Source organism: Plecotus auritus, assembly GCF_963455305.1.
Source record: "Plecotus auritus genome assembly, chromosome: X".
Lineage (NCBI taxonomy): Eukaryota > Metazoa > Chordata > Mammalia > Chiroptera > Vespertilionidae > Plecotus > Plecotus auritus.
The window spans coordinates 82,990,042-83,012,453 of NC_137784.1; the positions used below are offsets into that span (position 1 = coordinate 82,990,042).

The 22,412-nt window shown below is 43.7% G+C and overlaps 1 protein-coding gene across 1 annotated transcript; it reads right to left on the reverse strand.

Moving 5' to 3' along the window:
- Positions 1–5,148: 5,148 nt before the first annotated feature.
- RIPPLY1 (ripply transcriptional repressor 1) lies at positions 5,149–7,689 on the reverse strand (the record flags this gene model as incomplete). Its single annotated transcript, XM_080653121.1, has 4 exons — positions 5,149–5,299; positions 5,860–5,924; positions 6,552–6,606; positions 7,535–7,689. 4 exons carry the CDS (start codon positions 7,687–7,689, stop codon positions 5,149–5,151), a joined length of 426 nt encoding a protein of 141 aa, XP_080509247.1.
- Between the last annotated feature and the right edge of the window lie 14,723 nt (positions 7,690–22,412).

A 22,412-nucleotide genomic window follows, 5' to 3' on the forward strand; every position in this document is an offset into this window, starting at 1 on the left:
CTGGTGTAACCTAGGGCAAATGCGGGCATCTCTCAAATCATTTCTCAGCCATTTATGCATTGTGTGAACTTAACCTCCCTGAACCTGTTTTCTCATCTATAAAATGAGGATAAAACTAGTACTTAAGTCTCAGGATTGTTGTAAGGATTAAATGAGGGATACAGGTAGTCCTGACCAGTGTGACTCAGTTGGAGCATCGCCCCATACACCATCAGGTTGTGGGTTTGATTCCCGTCAGGGTGGGTACAAAAAGCAACCAATCGACGTTTCTCACATGGATGTTTCTCTCTTCCTTCCTCTCTCTCTAAAAATCATCAAAAAAAGGGGACATATGTAATACTTGCAACAATAAAGATTAAAAAAATAAAAATACAGGGAGCAACAATAAAAAATGCACCATGTCTAAAAATAATAATAAAATAAAAATCATCAATAAAAAGTGAGGAATGCAGGTAAAGTGCCTCACACTTAGATGTTACAGATGATCAGCTCTGTGATTTTTGGCAAGGTTTTTTGAAAAAAAACCCAAAACCTCAGTCTTTCTAATTGTAGCTATATCTCAGGGTTGTTATTTTAAGTGAGTTAATCCATGTAAAGTTCTTAGCCATGCACCCAAATCTATAGTAAGAATTCGATAATTATCAGTTGTTATAACTCCTAACCACCATGTTGCCTAGCCTTCTCTAGACAGGAAAAGCCCCTTCATCCACCTCGGTGGATGTTATCACCTCCTACCCACCCACCCCTAACTTTGCCTATGTGATTATCCAGTGAGCAGTTTGTCCTCTATCCTCCCCAGTCCTCTGTTGTAAATTGGAAGCACAAGTTCACTGAGGCCTGGAGTTAGTTATTGTGTTTTGGTTTTACACTGTAGTTTGAAAGGCTTGTAGCAACCTCTATGCAACCACACAAACCCATGTACAAAAACCTTGCTAACTCTTATTTTTCTCATTCATAAATGGGCATAATAACTGTGCCTATCTTCTAGGATTGTTGTGATTACAGTACCATAGAAGATCCATGGCTGTAACATGAGTAGCAAGTGCCTTGCAAAGAGTATTGTTGGCTACTACTTACTAAGCCAGGCTTTTGTGTTTGGGTTTGTGTGCTTGCCTAGAGGTTGCCACAAGCCTTGGCAGCTGGGAGTAAACAAAAAACACAGTAACAAACAGGTCAAGAGAGTGAACTCAGGCCATCTAACAACCTTGTTTCGGAATAAGATTGGCAAACATTTTACAACAAGGGCCTGGGGTGGAAGGGAGACAAACTGCCCACTAGACAATCACACAGGCACAATTAGGGACAGGAATGAAAGGTGGGGGTTGGTAACACCCACTGGGGTAGGTGAGGGGGCTTTCTTTGCCCAGAGACAAAGGAGAATAGGCGACATTTAATGAGTATGTGCAATGTGTGTGTGTGTGTGTGTGTGTGTGTGTGTGTGATATGATAAGAGATTATAGAACTGGTTGTGAGAGGGTTGAGAGCAGAGAGCTGACCTAGACACCTGACCTGAGGGGAGTGGGCCCATGGATAGGGCCAGCATTGTGGCAGATATGGGATTTGAAGCCAGGTGCTTCTGCCTCCAAAGCCCATGCTCTTAATCAGTATAATATTAATGCTTGGCACAGAGTAGGTACCCAATAAATATTTGTTTAATGAAAGAATTCATATTGCTGCCTCTTTCTGGAAAGTTTTTTTCCTCCATCTCTAGCTGGGCCCAGCTCAAATGTAGCCTCATGTTCAACCGATGTGCCCTCTCCCTCTTACTATGGGGTGCGGGAAACAGGAGGCATCTGTGCTGGGGTCTGAAGTATGGGACACTAGGATGGACTAGTAGGATGGACCTGGAAGAAAGACTCTGGGTTTTGCACAGATATTTTTCCTTCTGAGTTTGTACACTGGTTTTGAAGTTATTATAAGGACTGGATATACCCAGAACAAAGTAATTCACACTGGGCTCTGATTAGTCAGAACAGTAAATTCCAATTACTTAGCAACCATGTGTACAGAGGACTGAAGCAATTTTTGAGCTATGAAATGCTGGGAGCTTAGAACCCAAAACAAGGATTTTAAACGGAACACTGAACATGTTAAAGTACTAATCCCCATTAGACTTCAGATCAATTATATTTTAACCCTTGGAACAGTGGATTCCAAGTAGCCTTCCCACAATCCAGGAATCCCTGGCAGGTGCCTTACAGAAGGGAATGGAGAGGCTTTGTTTACAAGAGAGAGGACACCATGATGGGAATTCTATGCCGCCGCCCCCCCCCCCCCCTCCCGCATTGTGGCTTCCATGAGAACAGCTCCAGCTCTATTTGGTTTGTATATGGAACTTCTACATTCAATTCAAAGGAAGGGTGTTCCTTCTAAGGCACAAAAAATAAGCTTTGAAACTTCTGTTCCAAGAAGCCATATTTTGCCTCTGTTTTGTGTGGGTTTTTTTGTGTGTTTTTTGTTTTTTATGAGGAGCAAACATTGCAAAGATGCTGTGACTGATAAACCATCAAATGGTGCTAGGGAGATCAGGTGGAGATGACTGACGACAAATCAGTCATTAGTTTAGTAAACCAGTCATTAGCTAACTTGAGCCTATAAAGCTGATTTCTGTTATAAAATTAATAAAACCACTACTACAACTATGATTACTATAATTGCAACCACTTATTGAGTGCTTTTATTATGTGCCGAGGGCTGTGCTAAGTACTTTACATATATTATTTCATTGACTCACACCAACCCTGAGAGGAAGTGTCATTATTTTCCCCATTTTACAGATGAGGAGACTGGGGCTCAGTGTGGATAACTAACTTGCCCAAGGTCATACAGCTAGCACATGGTAGATTCCACTTTACTTACAAGCACAAACAGAATCAACTAAAGCCATATAGCAGTCAAAGGTCAACTGCCTGGCAGTAATAAGGAATAAGGTTAAATGTTGACCAATAGATGGCACCACTGTATGAATTTGGTTGCCTACTCAAGGCTGAGTTCAATTCAAGAAAGTCCCAGCAGGGCTCAGAACTGAAGTAGCCTGTCACAAATTGATGGAAGAGGGAAGGAAAGATGGCTAGCATTTTATTCTTGAATCAGACTGTGTTACTCTGTCCTGTTTGTAGCTAAGCAAAGAAATGGGAAGCCAGTAAGGGAGGGAACAGAGGAAATTCTGTCAAGAACTGCTTTAAAGGGACCTTATTATCTGTTTTTTTCAACATTTCCTGAGTGCCTGCTTTGTGCTAGGCAGTGTGCTGTGCAATGAAGTCATGTGGAGATATTAAACACAGCCCTATCCTACTGCATAAGAAGGGGGCGGGTGCTATAGTAAGGGAGGCACTGAATGTAATGGGGACACCCAACCTAGACTTAGAGGTCTGGGAGGCTTTTCATAGGAGAGGCGTCTAAGCTAGTATTATTGGTTGAATAGGAGTTTATCAGACAGGTAAAAGTGGAAGAGCATTCCAATCATAGACTTAAAGCTACAGATGTGAAAGAAAGCATGACACATTCAAGGACAGGCAGCATAGGTTTCAAGTGTTGAGAGATGAGTCTGAAGAGACAGACAAGTGAAGAATAAGAAATACAAACTTCCAGTTATAAAGTAAGTCACAGGATATAGCGTACACCATGGGGGAAATAGTCAGTAATATTGTGATAATTTTGTATGGTGTCAGATGGGTACTAGATTTATTGTGGTGATCACACTGTAAGGTAGATAAATGTCAAATCACAATTTTGTACACCTGAAACTAATATAGTATTGTATGTCAACTGCATTTTAATTTAAAAAAAATTTAAAGAGAGATAGGCAACAACTGAACAATTAGACAGCTTGGAATATCAAGTTAAGGAATTGATTTGTGAATATATGAGTAGAGAGGCAATAGATTCTCAAGAGGATCTGTGATTTTTTTAAAAGGAGAACTTTTCAACTATTGGTGAGGCAATGAAGAGCCATAGTAGGCCTTTAAGCAGGGGTGCAACATGATCTGATATGGTGGCCACTGTGGAGGATAAATTGCAAAGGACCATGCTGGAGCATGAAAATTACCTGACCAGTACTTGGGATAGGGGCAAGGCATAAGAGCCTGAACTGTGGAAGTAAAATTGATGGGACTGAGTAGCCCCTAAGCTCTCCTCCCCATATGCACACACTCATTTCCAAGGCTGAAATCTCTCACCCCCCTACCCCAACTCATAGTCCTATTCCCAATTTTCAAGCTACATTTTGGGGGCCTTTTTGCCCCCTTTCCATTGTGTCTTTGAAGTTTAATCTAGCCTGATTTCACAAGTTGACATAGAGGGCCTGGCCTATGCTAGGGCCTCTGGCCCTACATCCCCATCTGTAAATTGACCTTAGATAGAGCAAGAATTGGCCTTGAGCTGGTCTCTGACCCTGTGCCCATGGCTTCACAACATGAACAGAGTTCAGTTAAGAAATCAGCAGTTACAGGAAAAAGGCAAACATCATCTAGTTTATTTTTCTCCTGATTCATCTCATGCCAACAGAGATCCCAGTTGATAGCAGCCAAAATGAGGGTAGGTCTCCAAAGCAAGCTGATTCTCTAGATGCCCTCCTTGTTGCAAGGCCCATCATAAAAGCATTTCAACTCTGCTTAAACATGGTGTCGGTATCCCTGGAGGTGAAGCCTGAAGTCAATTTTTCCACAGGGAGACAGGACTATGTGGCCACCTGGAAGGCTGGGGCGTCAAAGAGCCCTGAAGAGTGACTGTTTCCTTCTACATGGGCATGCTTTGTTCTGATCTGCTTCCTGGGGGCTTCAGAAAGCAGATCTTCCTTCCCCTATGGCTACTTGTACCCTCCCACTGTCAACACAACAGCAACCCAGACAATGGGATGCCAGAGACCTGTACTCACAGTCCAGTTGGATATAGCCAGGGTAGGTTGGTACTTGAGGACCCAACTTTCAATCCAGAGAGCTGGGCCTGGAGATTCCTGGCTAATCGATGTTCTGGAGCCTTGCCAGGCATATGAAACCCTAATTAGACTCTGGCTCAGTTTGAAAAGGTAAGGGATGGGGAAGGAGGATGACTTGTGACTCTGTGTGGCGCTGACCCTAGTATCCTCACACACCCTTCTGGCCCCTTTTTATTTGCCTCCTTTTCCTCCTCCTTTTCTCCTTTTTCTTCTTAGTCCTCCTCTTCTTCATTGTCCTCCTCCTCCTCTTCACTGTCTGAGTCTTCATACAGATTGATGGTTGCCTGGACAGGAAAGTTCTGCAGTAAAATCTCCCCATAACTGTACAGGTAGTCGAAGGAGCGGGATTTAGGCCAGAAGAGCCTGTGGACAAAGAAGAAACATGACCCCTACCTTAGACAGGTCTCATATGTACAGAGGGGTCAGTAGGACCATGGAGGAAGCCAGACCCTAAACTCCTTGTCCTACCCACAATAATGGTGTGAGAGAGAAAGGAAGAAAGAGAGCTTTGTAACAGAATTTTCTGAATTGTTGCAAAATGGCTCCAGGCAGAAAGGTAACATATGGTGGGCCTATAACTTTGGGGATCTGCAACCCCAGCATCTATCAATTCTGACACTGATTTCACCCTCACCTCAGAAGGCCTCTACCCAAGAAGTATGTAGATTTCTCCTGTGTCCTCCATCTCCTACTAAGGTTCTTTCACTGATCTATCCATAAAGGCTCATTCTTAGGAATCATTGACAGTGCCTCCAGGGAAGGCAACCTTGGCAAAGTTCCTAACCTCTCTGGGATTCAGTTTTCTGGTTTATGAAATAGTGATCATAGCAGTGCCTCCCTCCTCCTGATACACAAGGATGTTGTGAGGATTTGAAGAGCTAATGAACCTATGTAAAGTTATGAGCTTGGTGCCAGAAGCTTACCTGACAGGGTGATGGAACTTGGAGTCAGCTTTGGTGACCTCAGCACTTGTTGCCCCACCAGTGGCCTGTTCAAAGCAAAAGCTAGCATGTGGCTCAAAGTACATGGCAAGATAACTGCCTCTTCTGTATCAGGGGTCAGAAACCTGCAGGTAAGATGATCTGGAAAGAGACCTTAGACATCTCTGGGGTCCAGCTCTTGCCCCCGCCCCCACCAAAGGGGTCTGTCCTGGTTCTGGTTGAAAAGCTAGTGGACAGAGTCCTGGGGCTTGTTAACTTTCCTGTCCCTGTTCTAACACATGTTTGGAGACTGTCCAGGGGACAGAGTTCTACTGGAGCAGCAAAAATTTGGGGGCAGGGGTGGAGGAAGAGCACTAGGGCTAAGTGCCAGGAAACCAGGATTCTAGCAGCAGTTCTACCATAGCCTAGCTTTGGAGCCTGCTCATACCCTCCCCTACTTTGGGCCTCAATCTCTTTATCTTTAAATTGCACAGAAACCTCAGGTTTGCCCTCCTTCTAGAGTTGTTGTGAGAATCAAATGTGAGCAAGGCTGCAAAGATGGTTTCCCAGATCTGCAGACCTGGACTGAGATCAGGGGCTCTCTGGGAAGGGACCTGGTCAGTGTGAATGCAAGTGGCTACATGCAAACATGTGTAACAGGGGCTCAAACTTACCAAATCCACAACTTTCCTCACCTGCCTGGGGGGATCATTTGTAGAGCACAGCCAGGGTCTCCAAAGACAAGCCCCTCTAGGACATAGAGGAGAGATCTGTCAGCGGAGGAAGGAGACTGGAAAGTAGACTCCCTGAGATAACAAAAAGGCCTCCAAAAACACTTGACTTGGATGCCATCTACTTCAGGAAGCCTTTCCTAAGGAACCTGAGCCCAAGTCAGGACAGATCCCTTCTTCTCTGCTTCAACAATGTTACCATTACTCTTATCACAGTTTTGTAACTGTTTACTTGCCTTTGAGCTTCTTAAGGGCAGATTTATGTTTGATCATATCTGGATCCCCAACACCTACCACAGTGCCTGGTACACAGTAGGCATTTCAGTAAATATTTGTTGAATTCCTTAAATATTTGGAGGAATGAATGAGGGTTGGGTGGAGAATATCTTACCCCCTACCTCCTGCTCCAAGAAGCAGAGGTCAGAGCCTCCCACCTTCCTGGGATGGGGAAAGGGACCAGAAATATTCCTGGGCCAACTGCTTCCCCATTAGACTTCCAGAAGTAGGGGGAAAGCAAATAGAAATCTTATAGTGTGGTCAGGAAATAGACACTCCCCCAGTCAAAGGCCTCTTGGGACTTTGGCCCTCTTTCCCTCCATCTGCAGCCTAGGTCACGTTAAACCCAGGTTTCATAGCATTCTCCTGTGTGCCTCTCAGTTGACAGAGCAGCTTTACCCATGAGGGCCTGGCTGCTCAGCTTTCAGCTTTGGCAATGCCCACTGTCCCCAAGTCCCCTCCTGTCACCCAGAGGGATTAGTGAGGTGAAAAGTCAGTTGAGATATTCCAGCCAAGATGTGGAGGAGATGGTTTCTGAGGGCTATGAGGCCTTTGCCTTTTTTTTGTCCTTCACAGAGCACAGGGCCACCTTGGACATCTCATTTTCCTTCCTTTCCCAGGAAATCCACTAAAGCCAAAGTTCAGGTTGCCAAAGGCCAAGTTCCACTTACCTTTTACTCCCATCTACTTCTTGTCCGGGGAAAGGAAGGGGTGATGGGCTTAACAAGCCAGGGAGTGCCAGGGGAGCCTGTGCTAGAGCTGGAGCTACGTTTAGGGCCAGGGCTGGGACAGGGACAGCAGCAGCAGTGGGAGCAGAAGGATCCATCCTTAGGGTGTCAAGACCAGGCAGGCTGTGAGGGCTTATATTTCTCAGAACCTGCTGCACTATTGGCCTTTCCTGGTTGACCCTTTATAAGACCTGCCTGGACTCATAAATTACTCAGGGAAGTACAGGGGTGGGGGACTTGAAGGGGGGTAAAGATTTAAGAAAGGCACTGAAGGAGGGAGAACTGGGTTCGTGGGTGTGAAATCTCTCCCAGTTGAATAAACAGCGAGTCAGTGGGGGGTGAGAGGCTATCTTTACCTCCAAGTCAGAAAGAAAAACACAGAAGGGGCAAATCACACACCATTTGTGTGAATACCCCAGGCAGCAGCAAAGCCGGAGGGGGGAAAGGTGGGAAGCTCATTAGTATCTGAAACCACAGAAAGTTGTCAGGCACAGAGGGCTGGACAGACAGGCCTTTAGCACAGCTTGTTCCCAACAAGAAGGACAGTTGACTGGCTAAGGAGAGTGAGGAAGTCACCCGTTATTTCAGCCCAGACTCCAAATATATTTGCCAGGTGTGCCTGATACAGGTGGCTGCCACTAAGCATACCACCTAGATTAGGAAAAAAGTAGGTTCTGGGTGGAGCAGGTATAGTTGCCCTTGGGCTAAACCTCAAGTTTCCTCCCATGCCCTCCTCTTTACTGGTTAGCTCATTTGAAAAAGTGCCAGAATCCCCTTTCCAGCCTCAGCAGTAAGTGGTTCTGTAAAGGAATGCAGGCAGCATTGTCAGGGCTTCCAGGTCAGATTCCAAATTTTAGAGCTCAGGACCAGGATGCTGGGAGAGGCAGAGTTTTGCCCAGCTACTAAGCTGCCGAAGGACTATCCCTGGTTCCATGGCTTTCACTTCCCTCACATGTGAGAGGAGGGTGTGAGCCCAGTGGTCTCCAAAGGCCCTGCAGCCTGAACACTCTGTGACGGGGGCTGGGTAAATGGGTACTGACCCCAGGCAAGCCTAGAGGCTCGAGCACAGCCCTTGGCCTTAGCCAGTCTTCTGAGCTTTAGACAAAAAGCTTCCAGTTACAACTACTGGCAGGCTCCTTGTGCTTTGGAAGTCCAAAAATATTCTTCCTGACCTCAGTGTCCAGTGCACCATAACGAATTTAGCTTCTTGGATATTCATTACAGTCAGGTTTGTAATGGTGAAAAATTAGAAACAACCTCAAATGTCCAATAATAGGAAACTGGTTAGATTAATTAGAGTAAGTCCTTGCAACTGAATACTAAGCAGGCACTCACAATCATGTTCTAGGAAGTATAATTATCCACAGAGAAAGTGAAAAAAATCAGGTGCTAAAATAGGATGAATAATATGACTGGAGGCTCCTCTTTTCTCTGTTCACCTACCCCCTCTACCTCCACCTCACTTCAAATTCCAGCCCCACTGTGTTCTTTACAAAAAAGGAAAATTGGAAACAACCTAAATGTCTTATTTTAGAAAGCTGGTTAAATAAATCATTGAACAGTTGTACAATTTTGTATTAAAATTGACTTAGTAGAAGATTGGGGAAAAGCCAATGTATTGAAGAGAGAAAAGAAGAAGCCTCTAAAATATAACTCATAGCAGGATCACATTTTGTTAAGGAAAAAGTGTAGAATATACAGAGTGCAGGGGGAAAAAAAGACTGGTTAAAAGAAAGAAGAATGTAATAGTGGTTGGTTTGGGGAGTAAGATATGCTAGATCTTTACTTCCTTCTCTATGCTTTTCTGAATTTTCTAAAAAGTTCCATAAGACCTAATATTATTTGGGCAATAATAAGTAATGACATAAAAATAAAAAGAAAGAAATTCTTATCCACAGAAGAGAGAAAACTCTTGGAAAAATCTCAGCCATTTTCAAATATCTGAGGATTAGAATGCAATGGGGTTATACTTGTTCTGTGTGACTTCAAAGGACAGGGTGGAGGCCCAGGGTGGAAGCTACAGGGAGACACATTTTTGGCTCAATCAAAGGAAAACTTTCTAACAGCCCAGCCACCACCTAACCCAAGGGCCTGGCACTGTGCCGGCCCTTAATAAACAGAGGTTTATTATATGTGGTGAAATGGGGTAAGCTCTCTGTCCCTGAACTGTGTAAGTGCAGACCAGATCCTGGATCCTGAAAAGGAAAATATTTGGGGAGAAAATGAAGGCTGCTGGGGAGCCCAAGTTTCTATCAATCTCTGAGGGTTATTGCTAAATTTACCTGCAGAAGATGAGAATTTGCTTCAACTGCATCACTGATTCAAATGAGGAAGGAGGCTGAGACAGGAAGCCAGATTGAAAAGATTGGGCTAGAAGGAGATGGCAAGTGAGAGTGTAAGAAATGGAACTACTGACACACCCTGGGAACTTTTTGATCTCTAGGTGGCCATGGTCTCTGAAAATAGGCAGGAGGGAAGAGGGAAAAGGGGCACAGGTAAACATTACTCCTGATCCCAGGGCTCATTCCCAATCAGACATAGCCATGCCAGCTCCCACCTTGAACTTGTGTTCATTCAGCCACAATCCTTCACGATTGGGGCTGTCCAGACCCTTTACTCCTCTGAGCAGCAGGTCTCAGGATTCCCCCTACAACAGCACTCCGCATGCTTTCCTGGAGTCCCCATAGCCTTCGGGCCTGTCTCCATGGCTCTTTGTTCCCCCTACACAACTGCTCTGTCTTGCTACTTTCTAAGAATTTTCTCAGCCACATTCAGCTTGTGGGAGATAAAGCCACTGGCCTCTCTTATTGGCCTCTCCCCAGCCTAAAGAATTTAAGGCCTGCAAATGTTGCTGGGCATAAGTGGGAACCCCACCCCTCTCTTACATGGAACAACCTCTCCTCCCACTTCCCTGAGAAAACAGAGGCCTTCAAGCATTAATTACCTCAGTGCCATGCCCCACCCCCCAAAAATTGATATGCCTTTCCAACTTCCTTCCACTCCAGCCCTCCCTTCTCAGGAGACAAGGTGCCCCTCTTCCCTCTTGTTAAAGGCTTATCCCTTCCCCATGGGCCTTGACCTCATCCACCCTCTTTCTCTGGACCCTTCCTTCAGACATGCCCCTTCTCTTCAGAAAAAAGTTCAGTTTCTCTTCTGATTATAAAAATACCCTTTTCTGTTATCTCCCAGAGCAAGCCCCCTCCCTGCTCAGATGTGTTCTCTTGCTTGCCTAACTTGCTTTCTTTATCTCTCTGAATAATATCTTTCTCTCTCCCCCCCTCCCATCTCTCTTTTCTTTCCTTTCCCTCAAATTTGTTGAAAGTAGAGCCTAAATTCTAAATTGCCACTTTTCCCAACTTTCCATTCGCAGCTCAAACTACTGCAATTTGGCCCCAGCCCCATCCTCCTAGTGTAAGGGCACTATCAAAGGTCACCAATGACCTCCTAATTGCCAAATTCAATGATCTCTTTGAACTCTGGGTGGCAAAAGACACTATTGGCCAAGTCCTCATTTCTGAAAGTTTCCTTCCTCTTTTGGCTTCAATGATCACCCTCTCCTGGTTTTCCTCCTACTTCTGGAACCATTCCTCTCAATCTCTTCTGCTGACTTCTCTTTTGCCCATTCCTAAAATCTGTGGTTCTCAATTATAGTCCACAAATCAGGATGATACACAGTGATGTTTTCAATAGGCCACAGCAAAATGGAGAAAACATCAAATGTATTTTTTCAATAATCTAAATGTATTCAATTATAGAGGACTGCACTTTAAGATTATGCCTTCTGACTGACCGGTGTGACTCAGTGGTTGAGCGTTAACCCATGAACCAAAAGGTCAGAATTTGATTCCTGGTCAGGATACATGCCCAGGTTGCGGGCTCGAGCAAGAGGCAGCTTATTGATGATGTTTCTCTCTCATTGATGTTTCTATCTTTCTTTCCCTCTCCCTTCCACTCTCTCTAAAAATCAATAAAAACATATTTTTAAAAAATATTATGCTTCCCTTATTTTTTGGGTGGCAAAATATTCTTTTTCAAAATAATGGCAATGATGGGTGTTACTTTATTTCTACTTCTTTAATGTAAAACTAAAATGTTAGTTTCTCTAAGTCTGTCTCATTAACATGTATTGAATGAAAGATTGAGAATTATGTTTCCAGCCCAGCCAGTGTTGCTCAGTGGTTGAGCATCAACATATGAACCAGGAGGTCAGGGTTCAATTCCTGGTCAGGGCACATGCTGGGGTTGCGGACTCAATCCCCATTGGGGGATGAGCAGGAGGCAGCCCATTAATGATTCTCTCTCATCATTGATGTTTCTATCTCTCTCTCCCTCTCGTCCCTTCCTCTCTGAAATAAGTAAGATATATATGAAAGAGAATTGTGTTTTCAGCCTGAAATTCTTCCAATAGGTATCTCAAACTCACTCCAAAATGGAATTGTTCCCCCCACCCCACAAACATCCTCTGTACTTGCCTTGGTAACCAGCATATTGGCCTAATCATTCTAGCTAAAAACCTCAGCCACCAAGCCCTAATGTTTGTAGTCTTCACTATCTCACATCTGTCAACTTTGTGCTCCCCACGCTCCCAGTTGTTTCTTCAATTATAGCTTCATCTGTCCTCTCTCATGTGGATGCCTGAAACAGCTTCCAGATATGTTCCCCTGTCCTTGACTTGGCCTTTCCAATCCATCCTCACAGACACCCCAGTGATCTTTCTAAAAACTAAGTAGGGAGAGAAACCAAGATGGCGGCATAGGTAAGCACCTAAACTGCTGCCTCTCACAACAATTTCAAAACTACAACTAAAAGACAGAACGGACTCCATCCAGAACCACAGGAAAGCTGGCTGAGTGGAAATTCTACAACTAGAAGGAAAGAGAAAAGCTCACAGAGAATTGGAGGTACGGCAAAGGGTCTTTGTGTGTGCAGAGAGGAAGGGCAGCTGAGACCCTGGCTGACTTTCTCTGGAGGGAGGGGGAAGGAAGCCCCAGACTGCACTGAACCCCAGTTCTGACTGCACTAAACCCCAGTTCCGGGCAAAACCCCGTGGACCCAGGCTCATACAGGGGGAGTCTGGACTGTCAGGTAGAGAGAAAGGCACCCGGAGACTCAGAGACCTGGGGGAGACCCGGGGGAGCCCCAGCAGGCAGGGGTCTGGAGGGGCACGCGTCAGTGTGCACAAAGACTGCGGAGGTTGCCACAGGCTTTCCCTAGCGAAGGGAGTCGGAAGCTCCTGACTGCACTGAACCCCAGTTCTGACTGCACTGAACCCGAGTTCCAGGCGAGCCCCTGGGGACCCACGCTCTTACGGGGGGGTGGGGGGAGAATCTGGACTCTTGGGTGGAGACTCAGGAGCCGGGAAAGACAGAGGTCTGGAGGCGCGCATGCCAGTGCACACAAAGATTGCGGAGGTTGCCACAGGCTTTCCCTAGTGGAAGGGAGTTGGAAACTCCTGACTGCACTGAGCCCCAGTTCTGACTGCACTGAACCCCAGTTCCAGGCGAGCCCCGGGGGACCCATGCTCTTGGGGGAATCTGGACTCTCGGGCGGAGACTCGGGAGCCGGGGAAGGCAGAGGTCTGGAGACGCGCGCGCGCGTGCGCAAGGGCAAGGCTGACAGGAAGCCAAGACTGTCTGCTCTGCCCTGAGACTCCACCCCATCCAAGCTGAGCACAGAGGCTTTTGCAATCTGGCAAGGCTAATCCTATAAGGCTGTCTCTAGCACTGAACTTCTCCCAGCGTAGACACAGTTGATCCTCACAGCCAACTGGCCTGGAGGTCAATTTCTCCCAGTGATACCAACAACAATCAAGACTTAACTACAACAATGCTGTATACACAGTCCACAAAGGGGTGCACCAAGAGTATCCACCTCAGGTTAACTGGGGAGGCCGACCCATTGGGCCATATAGGAAACCTAGCACACAAATATACCCTACCAACTCAGGGAAGCAGTGAAAATGTGGCAACAAAGAAACAGATCACAAACGAAAGAAATGGAGGAAAACAAACGACTGGATATAGAATTCAAAACCATGGTTATAAGGCTTTTCAAGAATATCCTAGAAAAGGCCGATAAATATAACGAGACCCTCGACAATATGAAAAAGGACCAACTAGAAATTAAACATACACTGACTGAAATAAAAAATATTATACAGAGACCCCAAAACAGACTAGAGGAACACAAGAATCAAGTCAAAGAATTGAAATACAAAGAAACAAAAAACACTCAACCGAAAAAGCAAAAAGCAAAAAAAAATCCAAAAAGTTGAAGATAGTGTAAGAAGACTCTGGGACAACTTCAAGCGTACCAACATCAGAATTATGGGGGTGCCAGAAGAAGAGAGAGAGCAAGATACTGAAAACCTATTTGAAGAAATAATGACCGAAAACTTCCCCCACCTGGTGAAAGAAATAGACTTACAAGTCCAGGAAGCGCACAGAACCCCAAACAAAAGGAATCCAAAGAGGACCACACCAAGACACATCATAATTAAAATGCCAAGAGCAAAAGACAAAGAGAGAATATTAAAAGCAGCAAGAGAAAAACAGTTAATTACCTACAAGGGAGCACCCATACGACTGTCAGCTGACTTCTCAACAGAAACTATGCAGGCCAGATGGGAGTGGCAAGAAATTTTCAAAGTGATGAATAGCAAGAACCTACAAGCAAGATTACTCTACCCAGCAAAGCTATCATTCAGAATTGAAGGTCAGATAAAGAGCTTCACAGATAAGAAAAAGCTGAAGGAGTTCATCACCACCAAACCAGTATTATATGAAATGCTGAAAGGTATTCTTTAAGAAGAGGAAGAAGAAAAAAGTAAAGATAAAAATTATGAACAACAAATACATATCTATCAGCAAGTGAACCTAAAAATCAAGTGAATTAAAAACCTGAGGAACAGAATAATCTGGTGAATATAATAGAATCAGGGGCATAGAAAGGGAGTGGACTGATAATTCTCAGGGGGAAAGGGGTATGGGGGGGTTCAGGAAGAGACTGGACAAAAATCATACACCTATGGATGAGGATAGGTTCAGGAAGAGACTGGACAAAAATCATACACCTATGGATGAGGACAGTGGGGTGGGGGTAAGGGCAGAAGGTGGGGTGGGAACCGGGTGGAGGGGAGCCATGGGGGGAAAAAGGAGAAACAATTGTAATAATCTTTTAATAAAGATTTATTTAAAAAAATAATAAATAAAAAAAATAAAAAATAAGTAGGGTCCTCCTGTACTTAAAATCTTCCAGTGAGTCCTAATTGCCTATAGAAAATGTCCAAACTCCTTTGTGTGGCAATTGAAGCCTTTTGTTGTCTAAGCCCACCTTGCTCCTCCAGTCTTTTGCCTCCAATGCCCTCCACACACCCTCCACTGCAGGTCCCCTTGACTTGACCTGCACCCTGATCTTTTCGGGGTTCAGGGCTTTTGAAGGTCTAAAGCCCACCCTGTACAGGGCTTATCACAGAGAACACTGTAGGTTATAACTGATGGCAGGGCTTAGAATCAATGTAGTGGGTTGCAACCAGTATTTAACAAAATGAATGAACAGCAAATAGAAGAGTGAATCACATGTGGTAAGGGCACATATTGTTCTGTGAAACTTTTGTTTTAGTCATATATCTATATCTAAATCTAGATTTAAAGATACACAAATACATGTACTAGGACATGCTGTAAAATATATTTATACTGTGGGTTCCAGTTGCAAAATTTTATTGCCTTAGGGGGACTAGATGTTATTTTGTCATTCATTTAGTCAGTGCTGTTCATGTCACAGTCCTTGCTCTCAAAATGGGACTAGTTTCACGGTGAGTGTAACAGAGATTAGGAGAACATGTAATGCCAGGGAGACCTCATGGAGGAGGGTGATTGAGCTGAGCTGGGCTTAAGTAGGCAGTGAGAAGGGGAAATGTAATCCTGGCAGGGAGAACTGGCACAGAAGCAGATAGTAAGAGGAGAGAACATTTGTTAAACATTTATGTACCAGGCACTGTTCTAAGCATTTTGCATGGATTAATTTAAGTCTCACAAATAACCCTTTGAGGAAAACCCGATAACAAGCCTCATTTTATAGATGAGATTAAGGTACTTGCCCAAGGTAACAGAGCTAAAAGTGACAAGGCTGAGATTTGAACCCAGGTAGTCTCCGTGTTCTCAATCACTACACTGCACTGCACTGCCACTGGGGGCCAGTGAAGAGAGGGGGCTGTCCAGGGAACAGTGAGAGCCTAGGCCAGCAGGAAACAGATGGAGAAGGCTTTAGAATACCCGGTTGAAAGTCCCAGAACAGGTTCTGCTCTCACCTTGAGAAAGGAGGTCTTACTCTTTCCCTCCAGCCTCTACCTTTTGAGTCAGAGGCCCTGTAATTGGGGACAGGAGGATTAATAGGCCACTATAGGGGCCAGGTGGAGGCAGGAAGCAAGGCAGGATCTGCTCTGAAAAAGGAGGAAAGGGGAAAATTCTCTCTCCCACCCAAGCCTGTCCCAAAAACAAAAATAGCAAATGGTGCCGGGGACCTCTGCCCTCAAGTCCAAATGTCCCAAATGTGCCAAGTCTTGGACCCAGCCCTTTGGGTTCCTGGGATAGGGGGGTCTCCTCTGGAGAACAGTTTGTTGCTGGGTCAGCTCTCTGCCTGCACCCTCTTGACTCTTAGCCCACCATTTGAGCCAGGGCTGTGGTGCATGTGGTGCGGGACTCTTGGCAGGGCCCCTCGCAGCTCCCCATTTGCTCCTCATTTGGAGGGTAGGGGCCTAGAAAAACAGAGCTCTGGGGAAGCAGGAAGGGTAGGAGGTAAGGTGACTGGGAAGGTCACTCCTAGCCAGGCTTCTTCTCTGCCCCAATTTAATCCAGACAGCCTCATCCCTGGATCCTCTACCTAGTCTCTCCAGCCTCTTTACTCTGACTCAGCCTCCTTTCTCAGCCTGGCCTGAAGTCATGGGAAGACAGAGTGATGCAGAGTTTTCAGTACATTCTCTTCTCTTTTTATTTTTATTTTTGTTTTCTTTAAAAATTGATTTGAGAAAGAGAAGAAGAGAGGGGAAGGCAGTGGGTGGCGGTGGGGGAGAGAGAGAGAAACAATGATGTGAGAGAGAATCATCAATTAGTTGCCTCCCATACACACCCTGACCCGGATCAAACTCAAAACCTGGGTATGTGCCCTGATAGGGAATCGAACCTGTGACCTTTTGGTGTATGGGACGACGCTCCAACAAACTGAGCCATCCAACCAGGGCCATTCTCTTCTCTTTTTAGTATTGGCATCCTGCTGATCCTGCCTAAGTATTGATAACTAGTGGCAGCCATCTTCCTGGGAGGTAGATATTGACTAATAAGAATAACAACCACCACAACAGAAATAAGTAACATTAATTGAGTGTTTACAATGTGCCAGTCACTGCGCTAAGCACTTTCTTACCTTATTGTTTCATTTGCTCCTTATGAAAATCCTAAGAAGTACTATTATTGCTCCCATTTAAAGATGAGCAGGAAACAGAGAGATTAAGTGACTTACCAAATTGCTAGTGAATAAAAGATCTGAGATTGGAATTCAGTGTTTTAATTCAACACTATGAAATTTTAGAATACAGCTGTGTGGAGGGCATGGTCCATTTGGCAATTGCTCCAGGTGCACCACTTAGGGGCCATGTGCTGCTATGGAGTTAGGCAGATTGCAAAAGGGGTCACGGAAAGTGGGTGACGGGTGCCACAACCAGAGCAAATCTCTACCATAGCCATCACCATTGCTCTGGTGCTGGGCCTCATCTGTCAATAGAGGCAGCTGGTATTTCTTTTAGTGCTTCCTTCCTTCATGACAACTCTTGTCTCAGCCCTCACTAGCCATTGCTATAGAGTGGTTTAACTACCACTCTACCTCAGGTCCTTATCATCGAATGTCTGTATTTCTGAAGTAGACCTTAAAGTGAAAAAGCTTGGTCTCTAGAAATAAAGTTTGATGTGTGTCCCAGCTTCAACATGTATCTGTGTGGCCTGGGGCAAATTATTTAACCTCTCATTTCTTAGTTTTCCCTTTTGTGAAATGAGATAATAATGGTCCATGCTTCACGGGGTTGTAGTGAAGATTTAATGAAAGAGTTATATGAAAGATTGTTCAGCCTGATACATCTATAATAATAAAAGAGTAATATGCTAAATAGACTGGATGTCATTCCAGATGTCCTTCCAGATGAAGCCGGGGCCAGAGCAAACCCCAGGTCCCGGGTGCCAGAGGGAAGCCGGTGCCAGCAGCCAGGGGGAAGGAAGGCCTACTCTTGCACGAATTTCATGCATTGGGCCTCTAGTATTTAATACTCATTGTGGCTGTTATCATTATTATAATTATTCCTTTTTCCCACTTCATCATGGGTTATTCAGAGCAGAGGCTTTGGACGGCAGGCCTGGGTTGTAATCCTTCCTGGGTAGTTTAACATCCAGATGACCTTGGGTAAGTTACCCAATCTTTCTGAGCCTAATTTTTTTGGGGAATAAAATAATAGTACCCATCTCACAGGGCTGAAGTGAAGATGAAATTATATACTGTAGGTAAATTGTTATTAGTTCTTTTTGTCCCACATGCTTTCAGGTGTTTTCTGTGCATATGGCCAGGTTTGACTTCCTAAAACACAGCTTCCATCCTGCTCACGTACCTGCATTGGCAAACTATGACTGATGAAATAAGTCAGGCATTCACAATTTTCCCCATATTTTTACCTCCAATTCCACCTGGCTCTCTCTCTCACTTCCAGCAGGCTTGTCACTACCAGTACACTGGCCTGCACATGGTCATCTCCACCCCCTGCCCTGATCTAGAATGTCTTCTCTCTCACTCATGATTCAAATTCTACCTCTCTTTCCAAGGTCCTCCTTAAACCCACATTTACTCCAGGAAGCCTCCAAGATGTGCTAATATCTGCCTTCTTCCAGGGCCATTTCTTTTTAAAAATATATATTTTTATTGATTTTAGAGAAGAAGGGAGAGGGGTAGAAGAGACAGAAACATCTTTAGAGAGATAGAAACATCTTTTTTTAAAAAAAAACAAACATTTTTTATTGATTTCAGAGAGGAAAGGAGAGAGAGAGATAGAAACACCAATGATGATTGGCTGCCTCCTGGGGATCAAGCCCACAACCCAGCATGTGCCCTACCAGGAATCAAACTGTGACCTCCTGGTACATAGGTTGACACTCAACCACTGAGCCACACTATTGGCTGGGCTTCCGGGGCCCTTTTATCAGTTCCCTTTTCAGATGTAAATCAAGCCTCTATATTGAAGTGAATAGGAAGGGACTGTGGCTTTATCATTCCTCTTTCCCATCAGCACCTGACAGAGGACTGAGTACATAGTAGATGGTCATTCCATGTAAATAGAATGCCATTTGACACAGGGTAGTTGGTCTAAGAAGACTAACAAGATTCAGGTTGGCAGAGCCTTAGGGCTTTAGGGTAGGGTGGAAAAAGTTCATGGGCCAGTATGAAATTCTCTATTAGTGTTTTGGATTTGCAGGATAGAGCATCCAAGATCTTAGGATGGGGGAGTTTTGGAGGGTGGTCTTGATTTGGCTGGGATATCTCAGGAACAAGGCAAGTCAGAAGTAGGAAGGGGCACAAAAATCTAGAAATTCTCTCCTCCTCTCTATTCCCAGCTGCCTTCTCTATTGACAGGACATCTCTAAGCATAATTAAATTTTCATTTTCGCCCTTCCATATCCCTCCTCTTTCAGCCTCAGCCTAGACCAGCAGCCCTAAAAGTGTGGTCCAAAGACCACTGGGAACCTCTAAGAGTCATTCACTAGCCATTCAAAAATAGTTCAGTCAAAACTACTTTTATGATAATGCTAAGACATTATATGCCATTTTCACTGTGTTGGCTCTTGCACTAATGAAGCAAAAGCAATAATGGGCAAAAGTGCTGGCAACTTAGCATGGATCAAGGCAGTACGCCAAACTATAGTTATGTTATTTCTTTTTCTTTTCCTTTTTTTAAAATATATTTATATTGATTTCAGAGAGGAAGGAAGAGGGAGAGAGATAGAAACATCAATGATGGGAGAGAATCATTGATCAGCTGCCTCCTGCATGCCCCACACTGGGGATTAAGCCCGCAACCTGGACATGTGCCCTGATGGGAATCAAACCCTGACCTCCTGGTTCATAAGTCAATGCTCCACCACTGAGCTACACCAGTTGGGCTCATGTTATTTCTTCATGAGCAATGTATTCTAAGTAGAAGAGATGTCAGATTTATTTAAGAATGTCTTGATGAAACAGTAAAGATTATTAATTTATTTAAAATCAACACTTTGGCCCTAGCTGGTTTGGCTCAGTGGATAGAGCATTGGCCTTTGGACTGAAGAGTCCTGGGTCCAATTCCAGTCAAGGGCACATGCCCAGGTTGCAGGCTCAATCCCCAGTAGGCACCCAATCAATGGTTCTCTCTCATCATTGATGTTTCTATCTCTCTCTCGCTCTCTCTTCCTCTCTGCAATCAATAAAAATATGTTTAAAATAATAAATAAATAAAATCACCCTTTGAATACAGGTCTTTTTAATAGTCTGTGTGATAAAATAGGAAGGATTGATAAAGCACTTCTACTGCATACCGAATTAAGATTTTTTTGTCATGAGGATAAGTACTTGTGCAATTGAATTGCAAGCTAAACTGGCCATTGTCTTATGGAACACTTTGTTTTTAACTGAAAGAACAAATAACAGACAAACTATTGTTATTCAGACTTGGGTATTTGGTTAGCATTTTGTTGAAAATGAATAAAGTGATCCTGTTATCTCAAGGAAAATGACTGATAGTATTGGTTGTCAATGATAAAATTTAAAATTTCAAGTAAGAAAATAGAATTTTTTAAAACCTGCATCTGCCACTATGAGCTTGAGAGTTTCTCAACATCCTAAAGACATTTCTGATAATATTAGTAGTGATATTATTAGTGAATGTGGTTTTTTATATTGCACAATCATGATATGAATCAACAATTGGAAGATCTATATAACTGGTTGTGCCGATATTTTCCAAATGATTAATGCATGATGTTACAAAATCATACATGGATAATAGATCCATTCAAAGTGCAATACAGACCAATGGATTTCAATGTCACAGAGTACAAAAAGTTCATTGATATGGTTTCAGATTCAACATTGCAAATAAACATTAAGAAACTACCACTTCTGGAGCTTAGGTGTGGTACTGAAGAAGAATATCTACAATGTATTAGTTTTCTATTGCTGCCATAAAAAATTATCACAAACTTAACAACTTTAACACAACACTCCTTTATTATTTAATAGTTCTCTAGGTCAGAAGTCCAGGTGAGTTAACTTGAGTTCTCTGCTGAGGGCCTCAAAAGGCTGAAGGCACATTTTTTGCTGGACTGGGCTTTTATCTGGAGACTCTGGGGGGAAAGTCTGCTTCCAAGCTCACTCAGAATGTGAAAAGAAATCCAGACCTTCAACTTGTATGTCTGAAGTCCCCATTGCCTTGCTGGTTGCCATCCAAAGGCCACTCTGCTCCTAGAGGCTGCCTGCCTACATTCTTTCTCATGTGGTCCCTCCCATTTTTGAACCCTCAATGGCAAGTCAAGTACTTCTCACACTTTTAATCTCTCTGACTTCCTTTTCTGCCACTTGACAAAGCACTCTGCTTTGAAAAGATTCACATAATTAGATTAGGCCCACCTAGATAATTTCTTTTTGCCAAGTAACTAGCATAATCATGGGAATGATAAACATCATAAACACAACTCTCAAAGGAGAGAGAATTTATATACAGGCCATGGTCCTTTGTGAGTCATTCTTAGAATTCTTCCTTAAAAAAAGCTATTAAAGCCCTAGCTGGTTTGTCTCAGTGTATAGAGCGTCGGCCTGCGGACCAAAGGGTCCCAGGTTTGATTCCCATCAAGGGCACATGCCCAGCCCTAGCTGGTTTTGCTCAGTGGATAGAGCATCAACCTGTGGACTGAAGGGTCCTGGGTTCAATTCCAGTAAAGGGCACATGCCTGGGTTGCAGACTCAATCCCCAGTAGGGGGTGTAAAGGAGGCAGCCAATCAATGATTCTCATCATTGATGTTTCTATCTCTCTCTCTCCCTCTCCCTTCCTCTCTCTGAAATCAATAAATATATATTTAAAAGAAAATAAAAGGGCACATGCCAGGGTTGTGGGCTCAATCCCCAGTAGGGGGCGTGCAGGAGGCAGCCAATCAATGATTCTCTGTCATCAATGATGTTTCTATCTCTCCCTGTCCCTTCCTCTCTGAAATGTATAAAAGAAATATATATATATATATATAAAATAACCCTTCTTTAACCACACTTCTTTGTGAGGCTGAATTACTTTCATATACTTTAACCAAAACAATGTATTGCAACAGATTGAATGCAAGAGCAGATATGAGAATCCAGCTGCCTTTTATTCAGCCAGATGTTAAAGAGATTTGCAAAAATGTAATACAATGCCACTTTTCTTGCTAATTTTTTTTTTTTTGGAAATCATTATTTTTTTCATAAATACATTATTTATTTTTACATACAACGGCTTTTTCATTGTGATTTTAAATTTAAAAACTGTTTTAAAATGTATCCGTTTTTATTTCTAATATATTAAATATCAATCAATATAACCCATAAAAATTGAAGCTCTTTGGAATATTCAATTACTTTAATTTTTAATGAGTACCTTTATTTATTTAAATATACATACATGTCATTTTAATATTCTGTGTGACAAAATGTGGAAGGACACATAAAATTCATTCTTTTGGGTGTATAGTTCCATGAATTTGGACAAATACAGTTATACAACTG